Raw genomic sequence first — 18,357 nt, forward strand, 5'->3', positions numbered from 1 at the left:
CTTAGGCAAGTTACTTGAGCTCTCTTGGGCTCAATTTCTTCATCTGTAAAATGGGAAATAATAGCACCTACTTCAGAGGGCTGTTGGACTTAGTGACATAATGTAGCTAAAGCATGGTGCCAGACACATAAGAGTTGCTTAATAAATATGAGTTGCTAATTTCATGTATATTTTTATTTGGTTTTTCTTCATCTTAATAAACACAGACCAGAGCAAAGTTCCCACAAGAATTTTTTTTTAAAGATTTATTCATTTTACAGAGAGAGAGAGAGAGAGAGAGAAGGGGGGAGGAGGAGCAGGAAGCATCAACTCCCATATGTGCCTTGACCAGGCAAACCCAGGGTTTCGAACCGGTGACCTCAGTGTTCCAGGTCAACACTTTATCCACTGCACCATCGCAGGGCAGGCCCCACAAGAATTTTAAATATATATATATATATATATATTTTTTTTTTTATTGATTTTTAGAGAGAGAGGAGTGAGAGAGAGAGAGAAGGGAGAGGAGCAGGAAGCATCAACTCCCATATGTGCCTTGACGAGGCAAGCCCAGGGTCTCGAACCGGCAACCTCAGTGTTCCAGGTCGACGCTTTATCCCACTGCGCCACCACAGGTCAGGCCCCACAAGAATTTTAAAAGACACAAATATCTTCACGGTGCTTTTAGGAAAATTCAGCAGAAAGACAAATCATGAAATATAAAATTTATACTTCAGTTTTGATACCTTATAAACTGCTCACAAAATGATATAAGGATATCTTTTTTCAGAATTTCCCCAGCGCCTGACCAGGAGGTGGCGCAGTGAATAGAGCATCAGACTGGAATGCAGAGGACCCAGGTTAGAGAACCCAAGGTCGCCAGCTTGAGTGCGGGCTCATCTGGCTTGAGCAAAAAGCTCACCAGCTTGGACCCGAGGTCACTGGCTTGAGCAAGGGGTTACTCGGTCTGCTGTAGCACCCAGGTCAAGGCACATATGAGAAAGCAATCAATGAACAACTATAGTGCCACAACAAAAAACTGATGATTGATGCTTCTCATCTCTCTCCCTTCCTGTCTGTCTATCCCTATCTATCCCTCTCTCTGACTCTGTCTCTGTAAAAAAAAAAAAAAAAAAAAAAAATGTCCCCAGAGCTTGGCCTGTGGTGACACAGTGACCTGGAGTCTTGAGGTCGGCAATTCGAGACCCTAGGCTTGCCAGGTCAAGGTACATATGATAAGCAATCAATGAACAAATAAAGTGAAATAGCTAGGAGTTGATGCTTCTCGACTCCCCTGCCCTCGCCACCTCTGTAAAATCAATAAATAAAATCTTTAAATAAAGAAAAAAAGAAAGAATGTCCCCAGGAAAACTGATGAGCAAGTAGTTTACAGGGCCCCAGTCCCTGGTGGTAGCCTACCATGGCCTCTGAATTAGAAAAAGTCCCTTTGGGCAGAAGCAGCTCTGCACCAGGGAGCAGGGCACAAAGCTAGAAAAACAGAATGGGGCTTCCGAAATCCTCTGAAGCAGGGTGCCTCTGTGCAGCACTGACCTCAAAATTGTTTGTACGGCAGCAGGTGGCAGGCCAACAGAGGTGGTTGGCATGACTCAGGGTAGGGAGGGAGTGTGTTGATATTTTATGAAATTTTAATTTCCATGTCTTGTTCCTGAAATTAGATCTTATACCTTATCTTGAACATAGGTAAGCCATATCATCATTTATTTCGAGTATTTTTATCTTGTTAGCAAAATCTAATTTGCACCCCACCCTCCAACCCATTAGCAAGTCCATTAGTCTGAATCTATCCGACTCCACAGCTTCCACCAAAGTAAAGCCATTCTTCTCTCTCACAACTGCAAGAGCCACCCAAAGGAGCTCCCTAATTTCACTCTTAGGCTCTTACAAACCATTTTCACCTGGCTACCAAAGAGGGCTTCTTAAATGTAAGTCTGATTATATCTCTGCTCTCTTTAAAATCGAATGATCTTTATTATATGCGGCTTAAGTGTCTGTCGCCGATAGCTTATTGGTTGCTTGCATAACTGTACTAGCCAATGGGGTGAAGTTGCCACGGCTGAACGCAAATTGAGCGGGTCAGGGGGAAGGTGAACATTTGTTTGCATTGGCAATCATCTGTATTACATAAAAACGTCTTAACGTAATTTCTTTTAAGAATGTCTCCTAGAAAATACAGCACTGAAGAGAGAAAAGGAGCTAAAGCTGCACAAAAACGGCTTTCTCGACAAAAAGAAACCACTGAGCAGAGAAAGACAAGGCTTGCTTCAGTCGCAGAGCAAATGCGTCTTTCGCGTGTTGGTATTTTTATACCTGAGCCTGCATTTGGACACGGTCAACTTTATGTTGCCTGTTCAAGAGTTCATGAAAGAACGGACGTAAAATTAAAAATAATTGATGGTCCTCTGCAAGGCGAGCTTAAAAATGATGGAAAGATCTACACAAGAAATGTTGTGTACAAAGAGATCTTTGACATGTGAATTAACATTTTATTATTATTTGGGGGGGGTATTTTTCTGAAGCTGGAAACGGGGAGAGACAGTCAGACAGACTCCCGCATGCATCTGACCGGGATCCACCCGGCACGCCCACCAGGGGCGATGCTCTGCCCCTCTGGGGCATCGCTCTGTCGCAACCAGAGCCACTCTAGCTCCTGGGGCAGAGGCCAAGGAGCCATCCCCAGCGCCCAGGCCATCTTTGCTCTAATGGAGCCTCGGCTGCGGGAGGGGAAGAGAGAGACAGAGAGGAAAGAGAGGGGGAGGGGTAGAGAAGCAGATGGGCGCTTCTCCTGTGTGCCCTGGCTGGGAATCAAACCCGGGACTTCTGCATGCCAGGCCAACGCTCTACCACTGAGCCAACCAGCCAGGGCCAACATTTTATTATTTAAATCACCTTTATTTATTGAGCTAGAGGTGGCTCTTAAGAAATGTACCGCCAGTGGTTTCCTTCATTGCACTCTACTTTAAGCAATTAAGCAAGTAGAAGAGGGAAACCCCGTGGGGCACTAAGCAAAGGGGCGTCCTCGCTGCCTGCCCTGAGTAATTCAGTTTGAATTAGCAGACACCTTTGCACAAATCATTTTAATTACAATTTATAATATCTAGAACAGCGGTCATTTCGTATGACCGCCGGGCTTTCTAGTTCTCATCATATCTAGTATAAAATCCAAACTTTTTACCATGGCCTATGTTGACTTAAATGCAGCCCCTACCTACCTCTATAATCTCATTCCCTTCCCCTTCCCCTTGTTCCCTGTACTTTCTTGTCTCAGGGACTTTTCACAGCTGGTTCCGCTTCCTGGAATCTGCTCTCCAGAAATACCATGGCTGTCATCTTCTCATCATTCCAGTTTCAACTCAAATGTTACCTTCTTGGAGCTCCCCCTAATTGCCAATCTAAACTGGCCTCCCTAGTCACTCTCTATTATATACCGTTTCTTTATAACACATCTAAAATTTGTGTTCATTTACTTCCTTGTTTGTTCTCACTCATCTCTCTCTCTCATATACATGAATATAAGCTCTATGAGAGCAAGGTCTTTTTTGTTTAGTTCATTAATGTATTTCTAATACCTAAAACAGTGTCTGACATATGATAAGCATTTAACTGTTAACAAACACATAATTTTGAAACTAAACTTCAATCTGGTTCATTTCCGTTATGGGATATGGCTTGAGGCTTGATTTGAAAGATTTTATTGATTGAGTTTAGAAAGAGGAGAGAGAGGGGACAGAATTAGGAAGCATCAACTCATAATTGTTGCTTCTTATATGTGCCTTCACTGGGCAAGCCCGGGGTTTTGAACCAGTGACCTCAGCAATACAGGTCGATGCTCAATCCACAGCGCCACCACAAACAAGTCAGGCCTGAAGGCTTGATTTTAAAACACTCTGGAAGATCTTGCTTAGAAAAGAGCTTTCACTAAAGGAGGGTTTGAAAACAAGGTAACTCCACTGAAAAACAGCCAGCATTGAACACAAAAATAGAACATCAAACCACAAGGCACTTTATTTCAGATCTCTCCTTTAAAAATAAAATTAAAAAATATGAAATTATCCTCTGAGAATGAAAATATAAAGAAATCATCATAGCCCTGGCCAGGTGGCTCAGTGCACCAAAGTTGCGGGTTTGATCCCCAGACAGAGCACATATGGGAAGCCATTAGTAAGTGCACAACTAAATGGAACTGAGTGGAATAAGTTGATCCTTTTCTCTCTCTCTCTCTCTCTCTAAGTCAATGGGAAAAAATTTTTTTAAATTGTTTATTCATTTTACAGAGGTGGGGAGAGAGAGACTGAGAGAGAGAGAAGGGGGAAGGTACACAAAGTATTAACTCCCACATGTGCCTTGACAGGGCAAGTCTGGTGTTTCAAACTGGAGATCTCAGCATTCCAGGTCAACGCTTTATCCACTGTGCCACCACAGGTCAGGCTGGGAAAAAAATGTTTTTAAAAGGGCAAAAAAATGTTTTTAAAAAATTCAATATAGCCTGACCAAGCAGTGGTGCAGTGGGTAGAGCATCGGACTGGGATGCAGAGGACCCAGGTTCAAGACCCCAAGGTCACCAGCTTGAGCACGGGCTCATCTGGTTTGAGCAAAGCTCACCAGCTTGGCCTGACCAGGCAGTGGTGCAGTGGATAGAGTGTCGGACTGGGAATGCGGAGGACCCAGGTTTGAGACCCCGAGGTTGCCAGCTTCAGCACAGGCTCATCTGGCTTGAGCAAAAAGCTCACCAGCTTGGACCCAAGGTCGCTGGCTCAAGCAAGGGGTTATTCGGTCTGCTGTAGCCTCACAGTCAAGGCACATATGAGAAAGCAATCAATGAACAACTAAGGTGTTGCAACAAAGAACTAATGATTGATGCTTCTCATCTCTCTCCGTTCCTGTCTGTCTGTCCCTATCTATCCCTCTCTCTGATTCTCTCTCTGTCCCTGTAAAAAAAAAAACAAAACATCACCAGCTTGGACTCAGGGTTGCTGGCTTGAACAAGGGGTTAGTCGGTCTGCTGAAGGCCCATGGTCAAGGCACATATGAGAAAGCAATCAATGAACAACTAAGGTGTCACAATGAAAAATTGATGACTGATGCTTCTCATCTCTCTCCGTTCCTGTCTGTCCCTATCTATCCCTCTCTCTGACTCTCTCTTTCTCTGTCTCTGTAAAAAAAAAAAAAAAATTCAATATAGATAACACTGATTAAGTACTTATCATGTACCAGATTCCTTTCCAAGAGCTTTACACAGAACAACCACCTTCATAACAACTGTGAGGTCAGATCAGCCTTATTTACAAATGAGGAAACTGATAAAATGATAGATTAATTTGCCCAAAATCACACAGCTAATAAGTGACAAAACTAAGATTTCAACCCAGGCATTCTGAATCCAGATCACCCATCCTCAATCTCTAAGTTTAGTTCTCTTTAAGTTTATGAATGTGCATCTGATGATGCCTAAAAATATCCATACTCTTAGTTAGGGTAGGATTCTAAGAAAACAGAAACTTAATGAACTCTAGTGTAATCCAACTAATAATATAACTACCATTAATTTATATTATGTGCTAAGCTAAAAATTTAGTGTTTTATATACCTATCTCAATTAACCTTCCTATGTCCTTGTGAACTAACTACTATTATTACAACTGGAAAGATTACTAAATTGATGCATAACAAAAGTAACTTGCCCAGCCTGACCGGTGGTGGCACAGTGGATGGAACATCGACCTGGAATGCTGGGGTCGCCAGTTCCAAGCCCTGGCATGCCTGGTCACGTACATGAGAAGCATCAAGTTGATGCTTCCCGCTCCTCACCCCTAACCTCTGCCTTTCTCTGTCCTCTCTCTAAAACCAATAAATAAAATCTAAAAAAATAAAAAAGTAACTTGCCTAGACAATTCAGCTAGCCCAGGTGAGGCATTGCAAAGCTTGTGCTCCACCTATTATTATATGATGCTACTTCCTGATTACTAATTCAGTTTCTCCAGTATCTTGATTCAGGGAAGAGGTGCCCTGGTTGGCAGGCAGGAGTATTCTGGTCACTGAAAAGTTATATCCTCCCATTGAAAATTCATGAATTTGGTTAGCAAGAATAAGCTCTTGAGAGCCTAAGCATCTCTGAGAAGTACCTATGGACACTGAAAAAGAGTTTCTGCACTGGATTTTTTCCTTCAAAAAGTATTTACTCTGACCTGTGGTGGCGCCGTGGATAAAGAGTCGACCTGGAAATGCTGAGGTTGCCGGTTCGAAACCCTGGGCTTGCCTGGTCAAGGCACATATGGGAGTTGGTGCTTCCAGCTCCTCCCCCCCTTCTCTCTCTCTGTCTCTCCCTCTCCTCTCTAAAATGAATAAAAAAAAAAAATTTAAAAAAAAAGTATTTATTGAAGAGAACAGATTGGTGGCTGCCAGAGGTAGGGGTGGGAGGTAAGCAAAATGGGTAAACAAAAGGTATAAGCTTTCAGGTATAAAATAAGTTCTGGGTGCCCTGGCCGGTTGGTTCAGTGGTAGACTGTTGGCTGTTGGCCTGGTGTGTAGATGTCCCAGTTCCATTCCCAGTTAGGGCACACAGGAGGAGCAACCATCTGATTCTCCACCCCTCCCCTCCCTGCTCCTCTCTTTGTCTCTCTCTCCTCCCCCTCCTCTGCAGCCATGGCTTGCTTGGTTTGAATGCATCAGCCCTGGACCCTGAGGATGGCTCTGTGGAGCCTCTGCCTCAGGCACTAAAAATTGCTCAGTTGCAAGCACGGCCCCAGACAGGGGTTGCCAGGTGGATCCGGGTCCGGGTACATGTGGGAGACTGCCTCTCTATGTCCCCTCCTCTCACTTGGAAAAGAAGAAAAATAAATAAATAAAATAAGTGTTGCAGATGTAATATATAGCATGGTGACTATGGTCAACAATATTGTAGTGTATATTTTAAAGTTGCTAAGTGAGTAGTTCTCAACACAAGAAAAAAATTCTGTAACCATGTACGGTGAACTAAACTTACTGTGATCATTTTGCAATACATACAAATTTCAAATGATTATTTATACACCTAAAACTAATATAATGTTGTATGTCAATTATAACTCAATAAAATATAAAACAAATCAGTTTAGTCACTTTTTAAGAAGTAGAAAATGAGAACCATAATTGTTTTCAATAAATAACAGTAAGATGGAAGATATATTTCAGATTAAAATTTTGGCCATGTCAGATAAGACAAATAAAAGGAAGAGGGGATAGTTTTCAATAAAGTATGATATTTATCAATATAAAAATCCATCAATCAATAGATAAATATGTACATTTATATATACATATATGGGGAGGGAGAGAGAGAGGGAGAATGCACATGCACATACTATGTGCCAGACTGCTGGAAATATAGCACAGAACAAGACAAAGAGTTCACATTCTAAGGTGTGGACAAACATGTAAGCAAATAAGATAATTTCTCATAATGTTACATTATGACAATAAAACAGGGTAACATGATAAAGTAACTGAGGGAGTCAGTAATAGGCCTTTGTAAAGGAGGTGGCATCTGAGCTGAGACTTGACATGAGAAACCAGTTAAAACTCTGGAGGAGGGCGTATCAGGCAAAAGAACAGTCAGCGCAAAGGTGGAAATGAGACTGGCATGTCTGAAGGACTGGAGAGTGGCCAGTGAGGCTGGAACAAGGTTAAGAGGTGGGGAGTGTGGTGGCAGATGAGACTCAGAGTATGGGCCTTGCAGGCCATGGAAGGAGTTTGAGTTTTATTTTAAATGCAACTGGAACTCAATGGAGAGCTCTAGATAGAAAAAAAGAAAATTAAGCCACTCTGAGTTTACCAAGGTACTATTATTTCACAGAGCTTCGCTCTATATCATCATCTTAGAATCTTGAACTTCAACAGATAGAAACATTTAAAGAGCCAGACAGAGGCCTGACCTGTGGTGGCGTAGTGATAAAGCGTTGACCTGGAACACTGAGGTTGCTGGTTCGAAACCCTGGGCTTTCCTGGTCAAGGCACATATGGGAGTTGATGCTTCCTGCTCCTCCCCACCCTTCTCTCTCTAGCTCTCTCTCTTTGTCTTTCTCTCCCCACCACCACCACTACTCTAAAATGAATAAAATTTTTTTTTTTAAAAAGAGCCAGATAGTAAAACTGGTAGTACAACTCTCTTCCTTGAGTCACAATCTCTCCTTTAGAGAGTTCTACAGACTTCTGCCAATCACCACTTCCCTTATGTGGGATACTGATCACTAAAATTGAGATTCTCAAGAATACTAACTCATGAGATGTTAGATATAAGGGTCCACATTTGATAATGAAAAAAACAAAGACTAAATATCTTCTTCAAGGTCAATAATAGAACTAGGAGTGGAAGTCAGAAACCTCCTCTGTCATGACTTTTTTTTTTTAAAGGAAATGTATTTATTTTGGTATTTTAACACGTTTCTTTTTTCTTTTATTCATTTGAGAGAGAGAGAGAGAGAGAGAAAGGGGATGGAGGAGCAGGAAGCATCACCTCCCACATGTGCCTTGGCCAGGCAAGCCCAGGGCTTTGAACCAGCGACCCCAGCATTCCAGGTCAATGTTCTATTCACTGCGCCACCACAGGTCAGGCTGTCATGACTTTTTTTTTTTTTTGTATTTTTGTATTTTTCTGAAGCTGGAAACGGGGAGAGACAGTCAGACAGACTCCCGCATGCGCCTGACTGGGATCCACTCGGCACGCCCACCAGGGGCTACGCTCTGCCCCACCAGGGGGTGATGCTCTGCCCCTCCAGGGCGTCGCTCTGCCGCAACCAGAGCCACTCTAGCGCCTGGGGCAGAGGCCAAGGAGCCATCCCCAGCGCCTGGGCCATCTTTGCTCCAATGGAGCCCTGGCTGCGGGAGGGGAAGAGAGAGACAGAGAGGAAGGAGGGGGGGCGGGGGTGGAGAAGCAAATGGGCGCTTCTCCTATGTGCCCTGGCCGGGAATCGAATCTGGGTCCCCCGCACACCAGGCCGACGCTCTACCGCTGAGCCAACTGGCCAGGGCCTGTCATGACTTTTTAATGCAATTTATTGGTCTGATATTAGTTAATAAAGTATATAGATTTCAGGTGTACAATTCTATAATACTGTACATCATCTCTGTTAAATGTCTTTTTTTTTTTTTTTCATTTTTCTGAAGCTGGAAACAGGGAGAGACAGTCAGACAGACTCCCGCATGCGCCCGACCGGGATCCACCCAGCACGCCCACCATGGGGCGATGCTCTGCCCACCAGGGGGCGATGCTCTGCCCATCCTGGGCGTCGCCATGTTGCGACCAGAGCCACTCTAGCACCTGAGGCAGAGGCCACAGAGCCATCCCCAGCGCCCGGGCCATCTTTGCTCCAATGGAGCCTTGGCTGCGGGAGGGGAAGAGAGAGACAGAGAGGAAAGCGCGGCAGAGGGGTGGAGAAGCAAATGGGCGCTTCTCCTGTGTGCCCTGGCCGGGAATCGAACCCGGGTCCTCCGCACGCTAGGCCGACGCTCTACCGCTGAGCCAACCGGCCAGGGCTGTTAAATGTCTTTTTTAACACAATTGGCCCACCTTAATTTCTCTGAAAAAAAAAATCAAGAAAAACATAGAGATTTACCTTCTTTCTGTCATCTTTCCTGTCAAATGCACACTGCTGCTTGCACTGTTCACAAGAATATGGTGGTCCATACTTCTTCTCTGAATTTGTGCAGCGCTGGCATTTGTTGCCAATAAATGCTGCAATTATATTGCAATACTGACAAGGTTTGGGCTTAAAGAGAAAATAAAGGGTCAAGTAAGTATATTATAAAATACCAATGCCTTTTTTAAAACAATGATTAGTATTACACAGTCCAGTAGTCATGTAAAAATGTATTCCCAACTTTATAAATTTCTTTTACATTGATCAAGTGAAGCCCAATCCCTAATGCTATGTAAAATATTTTTATGGGGAGGAATATAAAAGTAAATAAATGAACAAATAGCAATAAACCATTAGTGTATATGCTGGGATTTCTATGAGAAATTCAATAGGATCAGCTCTTTGGAGAAACCAGCAGATGATTCCAAATTTATAAAAAAGGGCTCTTTACCATTATCATTGTATAAACATGTTGGGAGAAATGCCTGCAAGAACACAGAATCCTGAACCCTAACACCAAGAGAAAAAAACATCATTCATCAAAATGAATAGTCAACTGCTGCCAAACAAAGAGATCAAGTGATAGGCTCCATCTTTCCCCTCCTCTTTCCACACTGGTTAATGAGGCCCCTCAGGAAAATTATAATCATAATCCTGACATAGTGACTATAAACTCAGAACTCTTCAATACTAAGTACTAGCTGAGTTTGAAAACTCAAACACTAGACAAATTTTTATGATAAAGTATTTACACATAACTAGTTCTTCTAATAAAAAATGTGGTAATTACATTAACAGTCTACAGAATGCAAGGTCCCAAGAGACCTGAGCACTCACTGGTAGGTACAGAAAAAACTACTTACCGTTCCATACAACTGCACATTCTGAGCACATTTCTTGCATATTGTACTGGTTTTACTGTAAGAGAAGCAAGAGACACAGGGCTCTATAAGAAAAAAGTTGTTTCTCTTAGAACATTTGAACATGGATTCTTCCTTAAGGAATTTGCTCATTGTTAAGTGCAAGGTAAAATAGGTCTGGACACTTGGTTAACTGAAGGTTGAATATCTGGCCAATAGCTTTTTAATTATTTTGCAGTTATTAATTTTATTAGTTCAGATAAAATGAGGCTTTGGTTTAAAAGAGTGAGTTATTTCTTTTTCCTTTTTTTTTTTTTTTGTATTTTTCTGAAGCTGGAAACGGGGAGAGACAGCCAGACAGACTCCTGCATGCGCCCGACCGGGATCCACCTGGCACGTCCACCAGGGGCAACGCTCTGCCCACCGGGGGGGGGCGACGCTCTGCCCCTCCGGGGCGTCGCTCCGCCGCGACCAGAGCCACTCCAGTGCCTGGGGCAGAGGCCAAGGAGCCATCCCCAGCGCCCGGGCCATCTCCGCTCCAATGGAGCCTTGGCTGCGGGAGGGGAAGAGAGAGACAGAGAGGAAGGAGGGGGGGTGGAGAAGCAAATGGGCGCCTCTCCCATGTGCCCTGGCGGGGAATCGAACCCGGGTCCCCCGCACACCAGGCCGACGCTCCACCGCTGAGCCAACCGGCCAGGGCCAGTGAGTTATTTCTGATTATGTCATCTCCAAGTATCACTAAGTAAAATGATCAGATGTGGAAAGGACCCTCAGAAGAACATTATGTTAGACTGAAGTGGACAAGCAGAAAATAAATTAATTCTCCTCAGTTCATATGTATAGTTGAAAATTTTGAGGTTAAGATTAAATATATGAGTTTGGAATACAAACTCAGAGATTCTATCCATGTTGACCTTTCTCCATCTATGCTTGCCTCTATAAGTATGTGAAAATCCCAGGTGTGGAGATATAGATGCTAGGACCAAATACTTTGTCAGTATTTCCAATTTCTCTAAGACCCAAGGACTGACAGAAATAAAAACATCTTTTGCCAGAAGTCATAATATTATCCAAATGCCTGAACTGATGAAAGTGCCTTGGGAGCCTGACCTGTGGTGGCGCAGTGGATAAAGCGTCGACCTGGACATGCTGAGGTCGCCAGTTCGAAACCCTGGGCTTGCCTGGTCAAGGCACATATGGGAGTTGATGTTTCCAGCTCCTCCCCCCCTTCTCTCTCTCTGTCTCTCCTCTCTCTCTCCCTCCCTCTCCTCTCTAAAATGAATAAAAATAAAAAAAAAGTTAAAAAAAAAATTACAAAAAAAAAAAAGAAAGTGCCTTGGGAATAAAAATTCATCTTCAAATAAAGTCTAACACTTCATAAAGAAAGGTACAAATAAGTGCTTGATATACAAGAACAGTTTAAACAATATTGTGGAGGCCCTGTCCAGTTGACTCAGTGGATACAGCAGGGGTTCCCAAACTTTTTACACAGGGGGCCAGTTCACTGTCCCTCAGACCGTTGGAGGACCAGACTATAAAAAAAACTATGAACAAATCCCTATGCACACTACACATATCTTATTTTAAAGTAAAAAAACAGGCCTGACCTGTGGTGGCGCAGTGGATAGGGCATCTACCTGGAAATGCTGAGGTCGCCGGTTCGGAACCCTGGTCGCCGGTTCGGAACCCTGGGCTTGCCTGGTCAGGGCACATATGGGAGTTGATGCTTCCAGCTCCTCCCCCCTTCTCTCTCTCTGTCTCTCTCTCCTCTCTCTCCCTCTGTTTCTCCTCTCTAATAATGAATAAATAAATAAATTTAAAAAAAACAAAAAACCTTAAAGTAAAAAAACAAAACGGGAACAAATACAATATTTAAAATAAATAAGTAAATTTAAATCAACAAACTGACCAGTATTTCAATGGCAACTATGGGTCTGCTTTTGGCTAATGAGATGGTCAATATTCGGTTCCATATTTGTTACTGCTAGCCATAACAAGTGATATGACATGTTTCCGGAGCCGTGACGCATGCATCCCGCGTCACAGGAAGTAGTACTGTATGTGAGCAATGCCGCACTTTGCAGCTCCGCCACGCACAGTGCTCCTCTCACTGACCACCAATAAAAGAGGTGCCCCTTCCAGAATTGCAGCGGGGGGGGGGGATAAATGGCCTCAGGGGGCTGCATGTGGCCCGTGGGCTGTAGTTTGGGGACCCCTGGGATACAGCATTGGCCCAGCATATGGATGTTCTGGGTTTGATTACCAGTCGGGTACCCAAGAGAAGTAACCATCTACTTCTCTTCCCCACTGTCTCCCCCTTCTCTCCCTCTTCTCCTCCACAGACAGTGGCTCAATTGGTTCATCTAGTGCTAGCTCCGGGCGCTGAGGATAGTTCAGTTGATTCAAGCATTGGCCCCAGATAGGGGTTGCTGGGTGGATCCTGTTAGGGGTGCATGTGGGAGTCTGTCTCACTATCTCCCCTCCTCTCACTTAAAAAATAAGACAAAACTGGGCCCTGGCCAGTTGGCTCAGTGGTAGAGCGTCGGCCAGGAGTGCGGGAATCCCAGGTTCGATTCCCGGCCAGGGCACACAGGAGAAGCGCCCATCTGCTTCTCTACCCCTCCCCCTCTCCTTCCTCTCTGTCTCTCTCTTCCCCTCCTGCAGCCGAGGCTCCATTGGAGCAAAGTTGGCCAGAGCTCTGAGGATGGCTCCATGGCCTCTGCCTCAGGCGCTGGAGTGGCTCTGGTCGCAGCAGAGCGGCGCCCCAGATGGGCAGAGCATCGCCCCCTAGTGGGCATGCCGGGTGTATCCCAGTCGGGCGCATGCGGGAGTCTGTCTGACTGCCTCCCTGTTTCCAACTTCAGAAAAAAATACAAAATAATAATAATAGTAAGACAAAACAAACAAACAAAAAATCCCACAATATTCTGGAGATAAAAATAAAATCACACAAAAAATCCAGTCTATTCACTATGTTACGATTATTTTACTATACAATTCCTATGAAAGTGACAAAGTTAAAACAGACCAAAAAAAAACCTCAAGGTAGAAAACACTTAAATTAAAATGAGATATTCAAACAAAATATTTTTCAGGGCAACCTTTTGCCATTTTATATTACATTTTGTTTTTAAAATTTTTTTATTTATTGATTTTACAACGAGGGAAGACAGGGGTAGCAAAAAGTATCAACTCATAGTTGCTTTACTTTAGTTGTTTATTGCTTGCTTGGTACTTGTCATATGTGCCTTGACAGGACTAGCCCAGGGTTTTGAACTGGCAACCTTAGCATCGCAGGTGGATGCTCTACCCACTGCGCACCAGAGGCCAGGAAACTTTCGCCATTTTAAAAAGGCAGTACAAGAAGTGACGTACATTGAGAGACCTCCAGAAAGAGCATTAGCACCAGTGATTCTGTGATGCTGAACATTTTAGTGTACACTTAGATTTGTTACTGAAGGGGTGGGATATATAGCAATACATACAAATGCTCCTGACATCTTAGAAAACATGCAAAGTGAAACTATTTCCATGATCCATCTTGAATTAATTTTTATGTATGGTTTGAATTAAGGGTCAAAGTTCATCTCACCCCCCCACCCACAAATTAAAGATGGACCCTAAACCTAAATATAAAAGCTAAAAAATAAACCTTCTAGAATATATTCTGTATGTTTCCATGTGTGAGCTAGGAAATAGACCTCCTGGCACTATAACTTACAGGTGCATTTCCACAAAAGTTGAACTTACTATACCATTAAACCACTTTGCTGCTATACAAAAGCCACCCCCCTCCAAGATCTGTGTTTACTCACACACACCCAAGTGTTTTTCACACTTTTAAAAATGAGATTCAGCCTGACCAGGCGGTAGCGCAGAGGACAGAGCGTAGGACTGGGATGCGGAGGATCCAGGTTCGAGACCCCGAGGTCACCAGCTTGAGCATGGGCTCATCTGGCTTGAGCAAAAAGCTCACCAGCTTGGACCCAAGGTCGCTGGCTCAAGCAAGGGGTTACTCAGTCTGCTGAGGGCCTGTGGTCAAGGCATATATTAGAAAGCAATCAACAAACAACTATGATGTTGCAACAAAAAACTAATGATTGATGCTTTTCATTTCTCTCTGTTCCTGCCTGTCTGTCCCTATCTATCCCTCTGACTCTTTCTGACTTTCTGTCCCTGTAAAAAAAAACAAAAACCACTTGCCTGACCTGTGGTGGCGCAGTGGATAAAGCGTCGACCTGGAAATGCTGAGGTTGCCGGTTCGAAACCCTGGGCTTGCCTGGTCAAGGCACATATGGGAGTTGATGCTTCCAGCTCCTCCCCCCTTCTCTCTCTCTTTCTCTCTCTCGCCCTCTCTTTCTCCTCTCTAAAAAAAAATGAATAAAAAAAAAACCACTTATATAAATGAGATTCACACATAGCAAGTGTAAAGGCAAATAAGTTTCAAATGTGACTAGGGCTAACAAACCTTTATCAGGAATGTCACCCAAAAGTATCTTTCGGCTTATTAACTCTTCAAATTCTGTATATAGACATACTGGAACATGAGGCTCATGTTTTATTTTCCTGGTTTCTGAGTGTCTTAAAGATCAGAACCACAATATAAAATAATCAAGGATCTGAAAAAAAGTTAACTTAAAAATTTAAAGCCCTGGCCAGCTGGCTCAGCAGTAGAGCATCAAGTGCCCATCTGCTTCTCCATCCTTCCCCTCTCCTTTCTCTCTGTCTCTCTCTTCCCCTCTCGCAGCAAAGACTCTATTGGAGCAAAGTTGGCTTAGGCACTGAGGATGGCTCCATGGCCTCTGCCTCACGCACTAGAATGGCCCTGGTTGCAATGGAGCAACACCCCAGATGGGCAGAGCATCGCCCCCTGGTGGGCATGCCAAGTGGATCCTGGTTGGGCACATGCGGGAGTCTGTCTGACTGCCTTTCCACTTCTCACTTTGGAAAAATACAAAAAAAAAAAAAATTAAGCCATCAATACATAACTAGGGAACATGTATTTTACACCCATCAATGTGCTGTAATAAAATAAATCTATAGAACCTGTATAAAATGCAACTGACTATAGATCTGCACACTGAAATATAATCAATTACAGATTTTAAGAGGAAAAAGCTTATTAACATCTTTCATGGTCAATGGCAACTGTACCTCTCCTGCTGGTACTCTGTCCTACAGTAGGTGCACTTCACAACAGGGTGTGCAATCCGACATTCCTGAAATGAAATGAGGATATAATCTTAAAAGGTAGTCAGAAATGGAAACAGCCTTCAGTACCCAATACACCTGGGTACTGAGTGAGTCACTTAAACATTCTGGGCCTTATTTTTTCCCTCTGTAATACTGGCAACACTGCGGCAGTGTTGATGTGGGAGATAAATCATAATTTATATGGCACTACTCCGTATTCATAAATTGTAAAACAAAGGTATGTATGAACAAGTCTCAGACTGGGAGTCACAAGCCCTGGAGTCTGGTCCAGTTGTGTCACTGCCACCGTGCGATGTTTGGGCAGGATCACTTGTGAAAATGCTGGATTGAAATAAGTACTGCTTACATATAAGAAACTTCCTTTAAAATATATATACACACTGTAATGTAATTTTTTAAGGCCAGCTTGGTGACTTAACTGTTGCCTCACACAGCTCGTATATTCACTTATATAGGCAAAGCAGGATGAAGCAATTTAAACGAAAAAGAGAACTTAGATCTTTAGGGGTAAAAACTGACCAACAGTTGGTTAAGTTGAAGATCGGGTCACCCAACTGAATGTTGAAAAACCATCTTTTTGCTTCGTGCGCTTGACTGTGGGCCTTTAGTAAAATGCTTCTTCTCTACCTTCGACTCTGAGACTAGCTGAAAAGTGTCTGTGAGGCGCCCGAGTTCGACACACTCCTCTCAGGCAGCACTCAACTCTGGAGTTTAGTCCCAGGCAGGGCAGGGTGTCCCGCAGTCTGCAACCAGGCGTACCCCGGCGGCGGGGAAGCCATCCTGCCCAAGAAGGATCTCCAGCACGCTGGTTGGGGCCAAGCAGGGAACCAACTGTTCCGTCCCTCGTCCTCACGGGGTCCGAGAACAATCCCTTGTGGGCTGCCAACACGCCGCCAAAGAGCGGGCCGGGTCTCCCCCGCTATCCCCGCCAGCCCCCAGCGGGGCGGGTGCGGTTCTACAGCTAGGCGAGCCTGCCACGCCCTCCCCGGGGGACCTAGCCAGGCGTCCCCGCAGAACCCGGAGCTCTGGGCCGCGCCTCCAGCGTCCCAGTTCCCGGTCGCCGCCCCAGCCCGCGCACCTTGCACAGCTGCTGCCCCTGAGACAGCGCCTCGAAGGGGAAGCGCTGGTGGCACTTGGTGCAGGCGTAGAGAGCCGCCATGTCTGGCCGGGCCGTGCTCGCAGCCCAGCCGGCTCTGCTCGCCGCTTTAGCTGACAGTCTGAGGGACAACCTGCCAGAGGTGGCAGAGGCGGTAGCGAAGGCAGAGGCGGCAACGGCGGCGGCAAGCTGCGGGTTGCGGCAGGCGGACGAGCAGGCGGGTGCGGCGGGACCTGGGCGGGTGCGGGGGCGCTGAGCGCCCGTTCACTGGCCATTCCGACGTCCGTCAAGCGCGAAGGGGCGGAACACGGAGCTTCCGACGACTTTGATTCGACCTGGGCTGGAGTACGCCACTAATGACGCACTCGGCCTCGATTATGTAAAGCTCAGTCACGCGGGGACGCTTCGGGGACAGACGGTCTACCGCCCCTCGGTTGCGCTCGGACTCCTCCCACTTCGCTCTTTGTTCCCGCCCTCGCTCCTCCTCTCCCAAGCTCCGGTCCCCTCCGTGTCTCTCGCGATACCTCTGCGAAGTTGTGATGTTTTGGTTTCCATGGAGCTACCCTCTCTGGGAGTGGAGAGGCGCGGTTGTATGGAACTCATCGCGTCGTTGAAATATTAATCTGTCTTGAACAAAGTGGAGGGCTTGTGAGAACTCCTCCATCATCTGGGCAGGAGGGGCCCGTACAGTGCTATCATTCCAGGATAAAGGGGAAATCATGAAAGGCAATTTAGAGGGCTATCCCTAGTCTGAGACCCCCCTAAAAAAGGGGGGGGGGGGAACTAGAGTTGTTGACCTCCAGAGAGAAAGGAGAAAGTCCCAGAGAGAGCACCCCAGTGTTGAGGAAGAAGGCTACTAGAGTGATGGCAGCTCCTCCAGGAGGGAGAAGACAAATACTAAGGTGAGGCCTTCCTGAGAATCCTCTTGCCCCCTGAGGACCCTCTCAGAGTGGGGAGGGGCATACTATACCTGACCAGCTCAGGGGAGGCCTTCATGGCTGCCTTAAAAACTCAGGGACTGAGGCCCTGGCCGATTGGGTCAGCGGTAGAGCGTCGGCGTGGCGTGCGGGGGTCCCGGGTTCGATTCCTGGCCAGGGCACACAAGAGAGGCGCCCATCTGCTTCTCCACCCCTCCCCCTCTCCTTCCTCTCTGTCTCTCTCTTCCTCTCCGCAGCCGAGGCTCCATTGGAGCAAAAGATGGCCCGGGCGCTGGGGATGGCTCCTTGGCCTCTGCCCCAGGTGTTAGAATGGCTCTGGTCTCGACAGAGCGACGCCCTGGATGGGCAGAGCATTGCTCCCTGGTGGGCGTGCCGGGTGGATCCCGGTCGGGCGCATGCGATAGTCTGACTACCTCCCTGTTTCCAGCTTCAGAAAAATACAAAAAACAAACAAATAACAAAAAAAACTCAGAGACTGAAACTAACCACCCACATAGGATGGTCTGTGTTACAGTGATATAATGTCATAGTAATTAAATATATAGAAATATAGAAAAATATGGAAGATATATTGAAATAAGTTAGGATATAATATTAAAAGCCATTAATGCAAGTGAATAAGACTATGCCCTCTGGGTGGG

At 45.3% G+C, this 18,357-nt stretch overlaps 1 protein-coding gene across 2 annotated transcripts in view; it reads right to left on the reverse strand.

Moving 5' to 3' along the window:
- FAM76A (family with sequence similarity 76 member A) overlaps positions 1 to 17,002 on the reverse strand; it is a 38,688-nt gene extending 21,686 nt beyond the window's left edge. For both annotated transcript variants that reach the window (XM_066269948.1, XM_066269947.1), the window contains exons 1-4: positions 16,761 to 17,002; positions 15,623 to 15,687; positions 10,472 to 10,526; positions 9,585 to 9,737 (exon numbers count right to left, since the gene is read on the reverse strand). In XM_066269948.1, the coding sequence (XP_066126045.1) occupies positions 9,585 to 9,737; positions 10,472 to 10,526; positions 15,623 to 15,687; positions 16,761 to 16,841 (354 nt within the window). In that variant the 5' untranslated portion in view covers positions 16,842 to 17,002. The remainder of the gene's footprint in view (positions 1 to 9,584; positions 9,738 to 10,471; positions 10,527 to 15,622; positions 15,688 to 16,760) is intronic.
- Between the last annotated feature and the right edge of the window lie 1,355 nt (positions 17,003 to 18,357).

This window comes from Saccopteryx bilineata, chromosome 3 (genome assembly GCF_036850765.1).
Source record: "Saccopteryx bilineata isolate mSacBil1 chromosome 3, mSacBil1_pri_phased_curated, whole genome shotgun sequence".
NCBI classification, from domain to species: Eukaryota; Metazoa; Chordata; class Mammalia; order Chiroptera; family Emballonuridae; genus Saccopteryx; species Saccopteryx bilineata.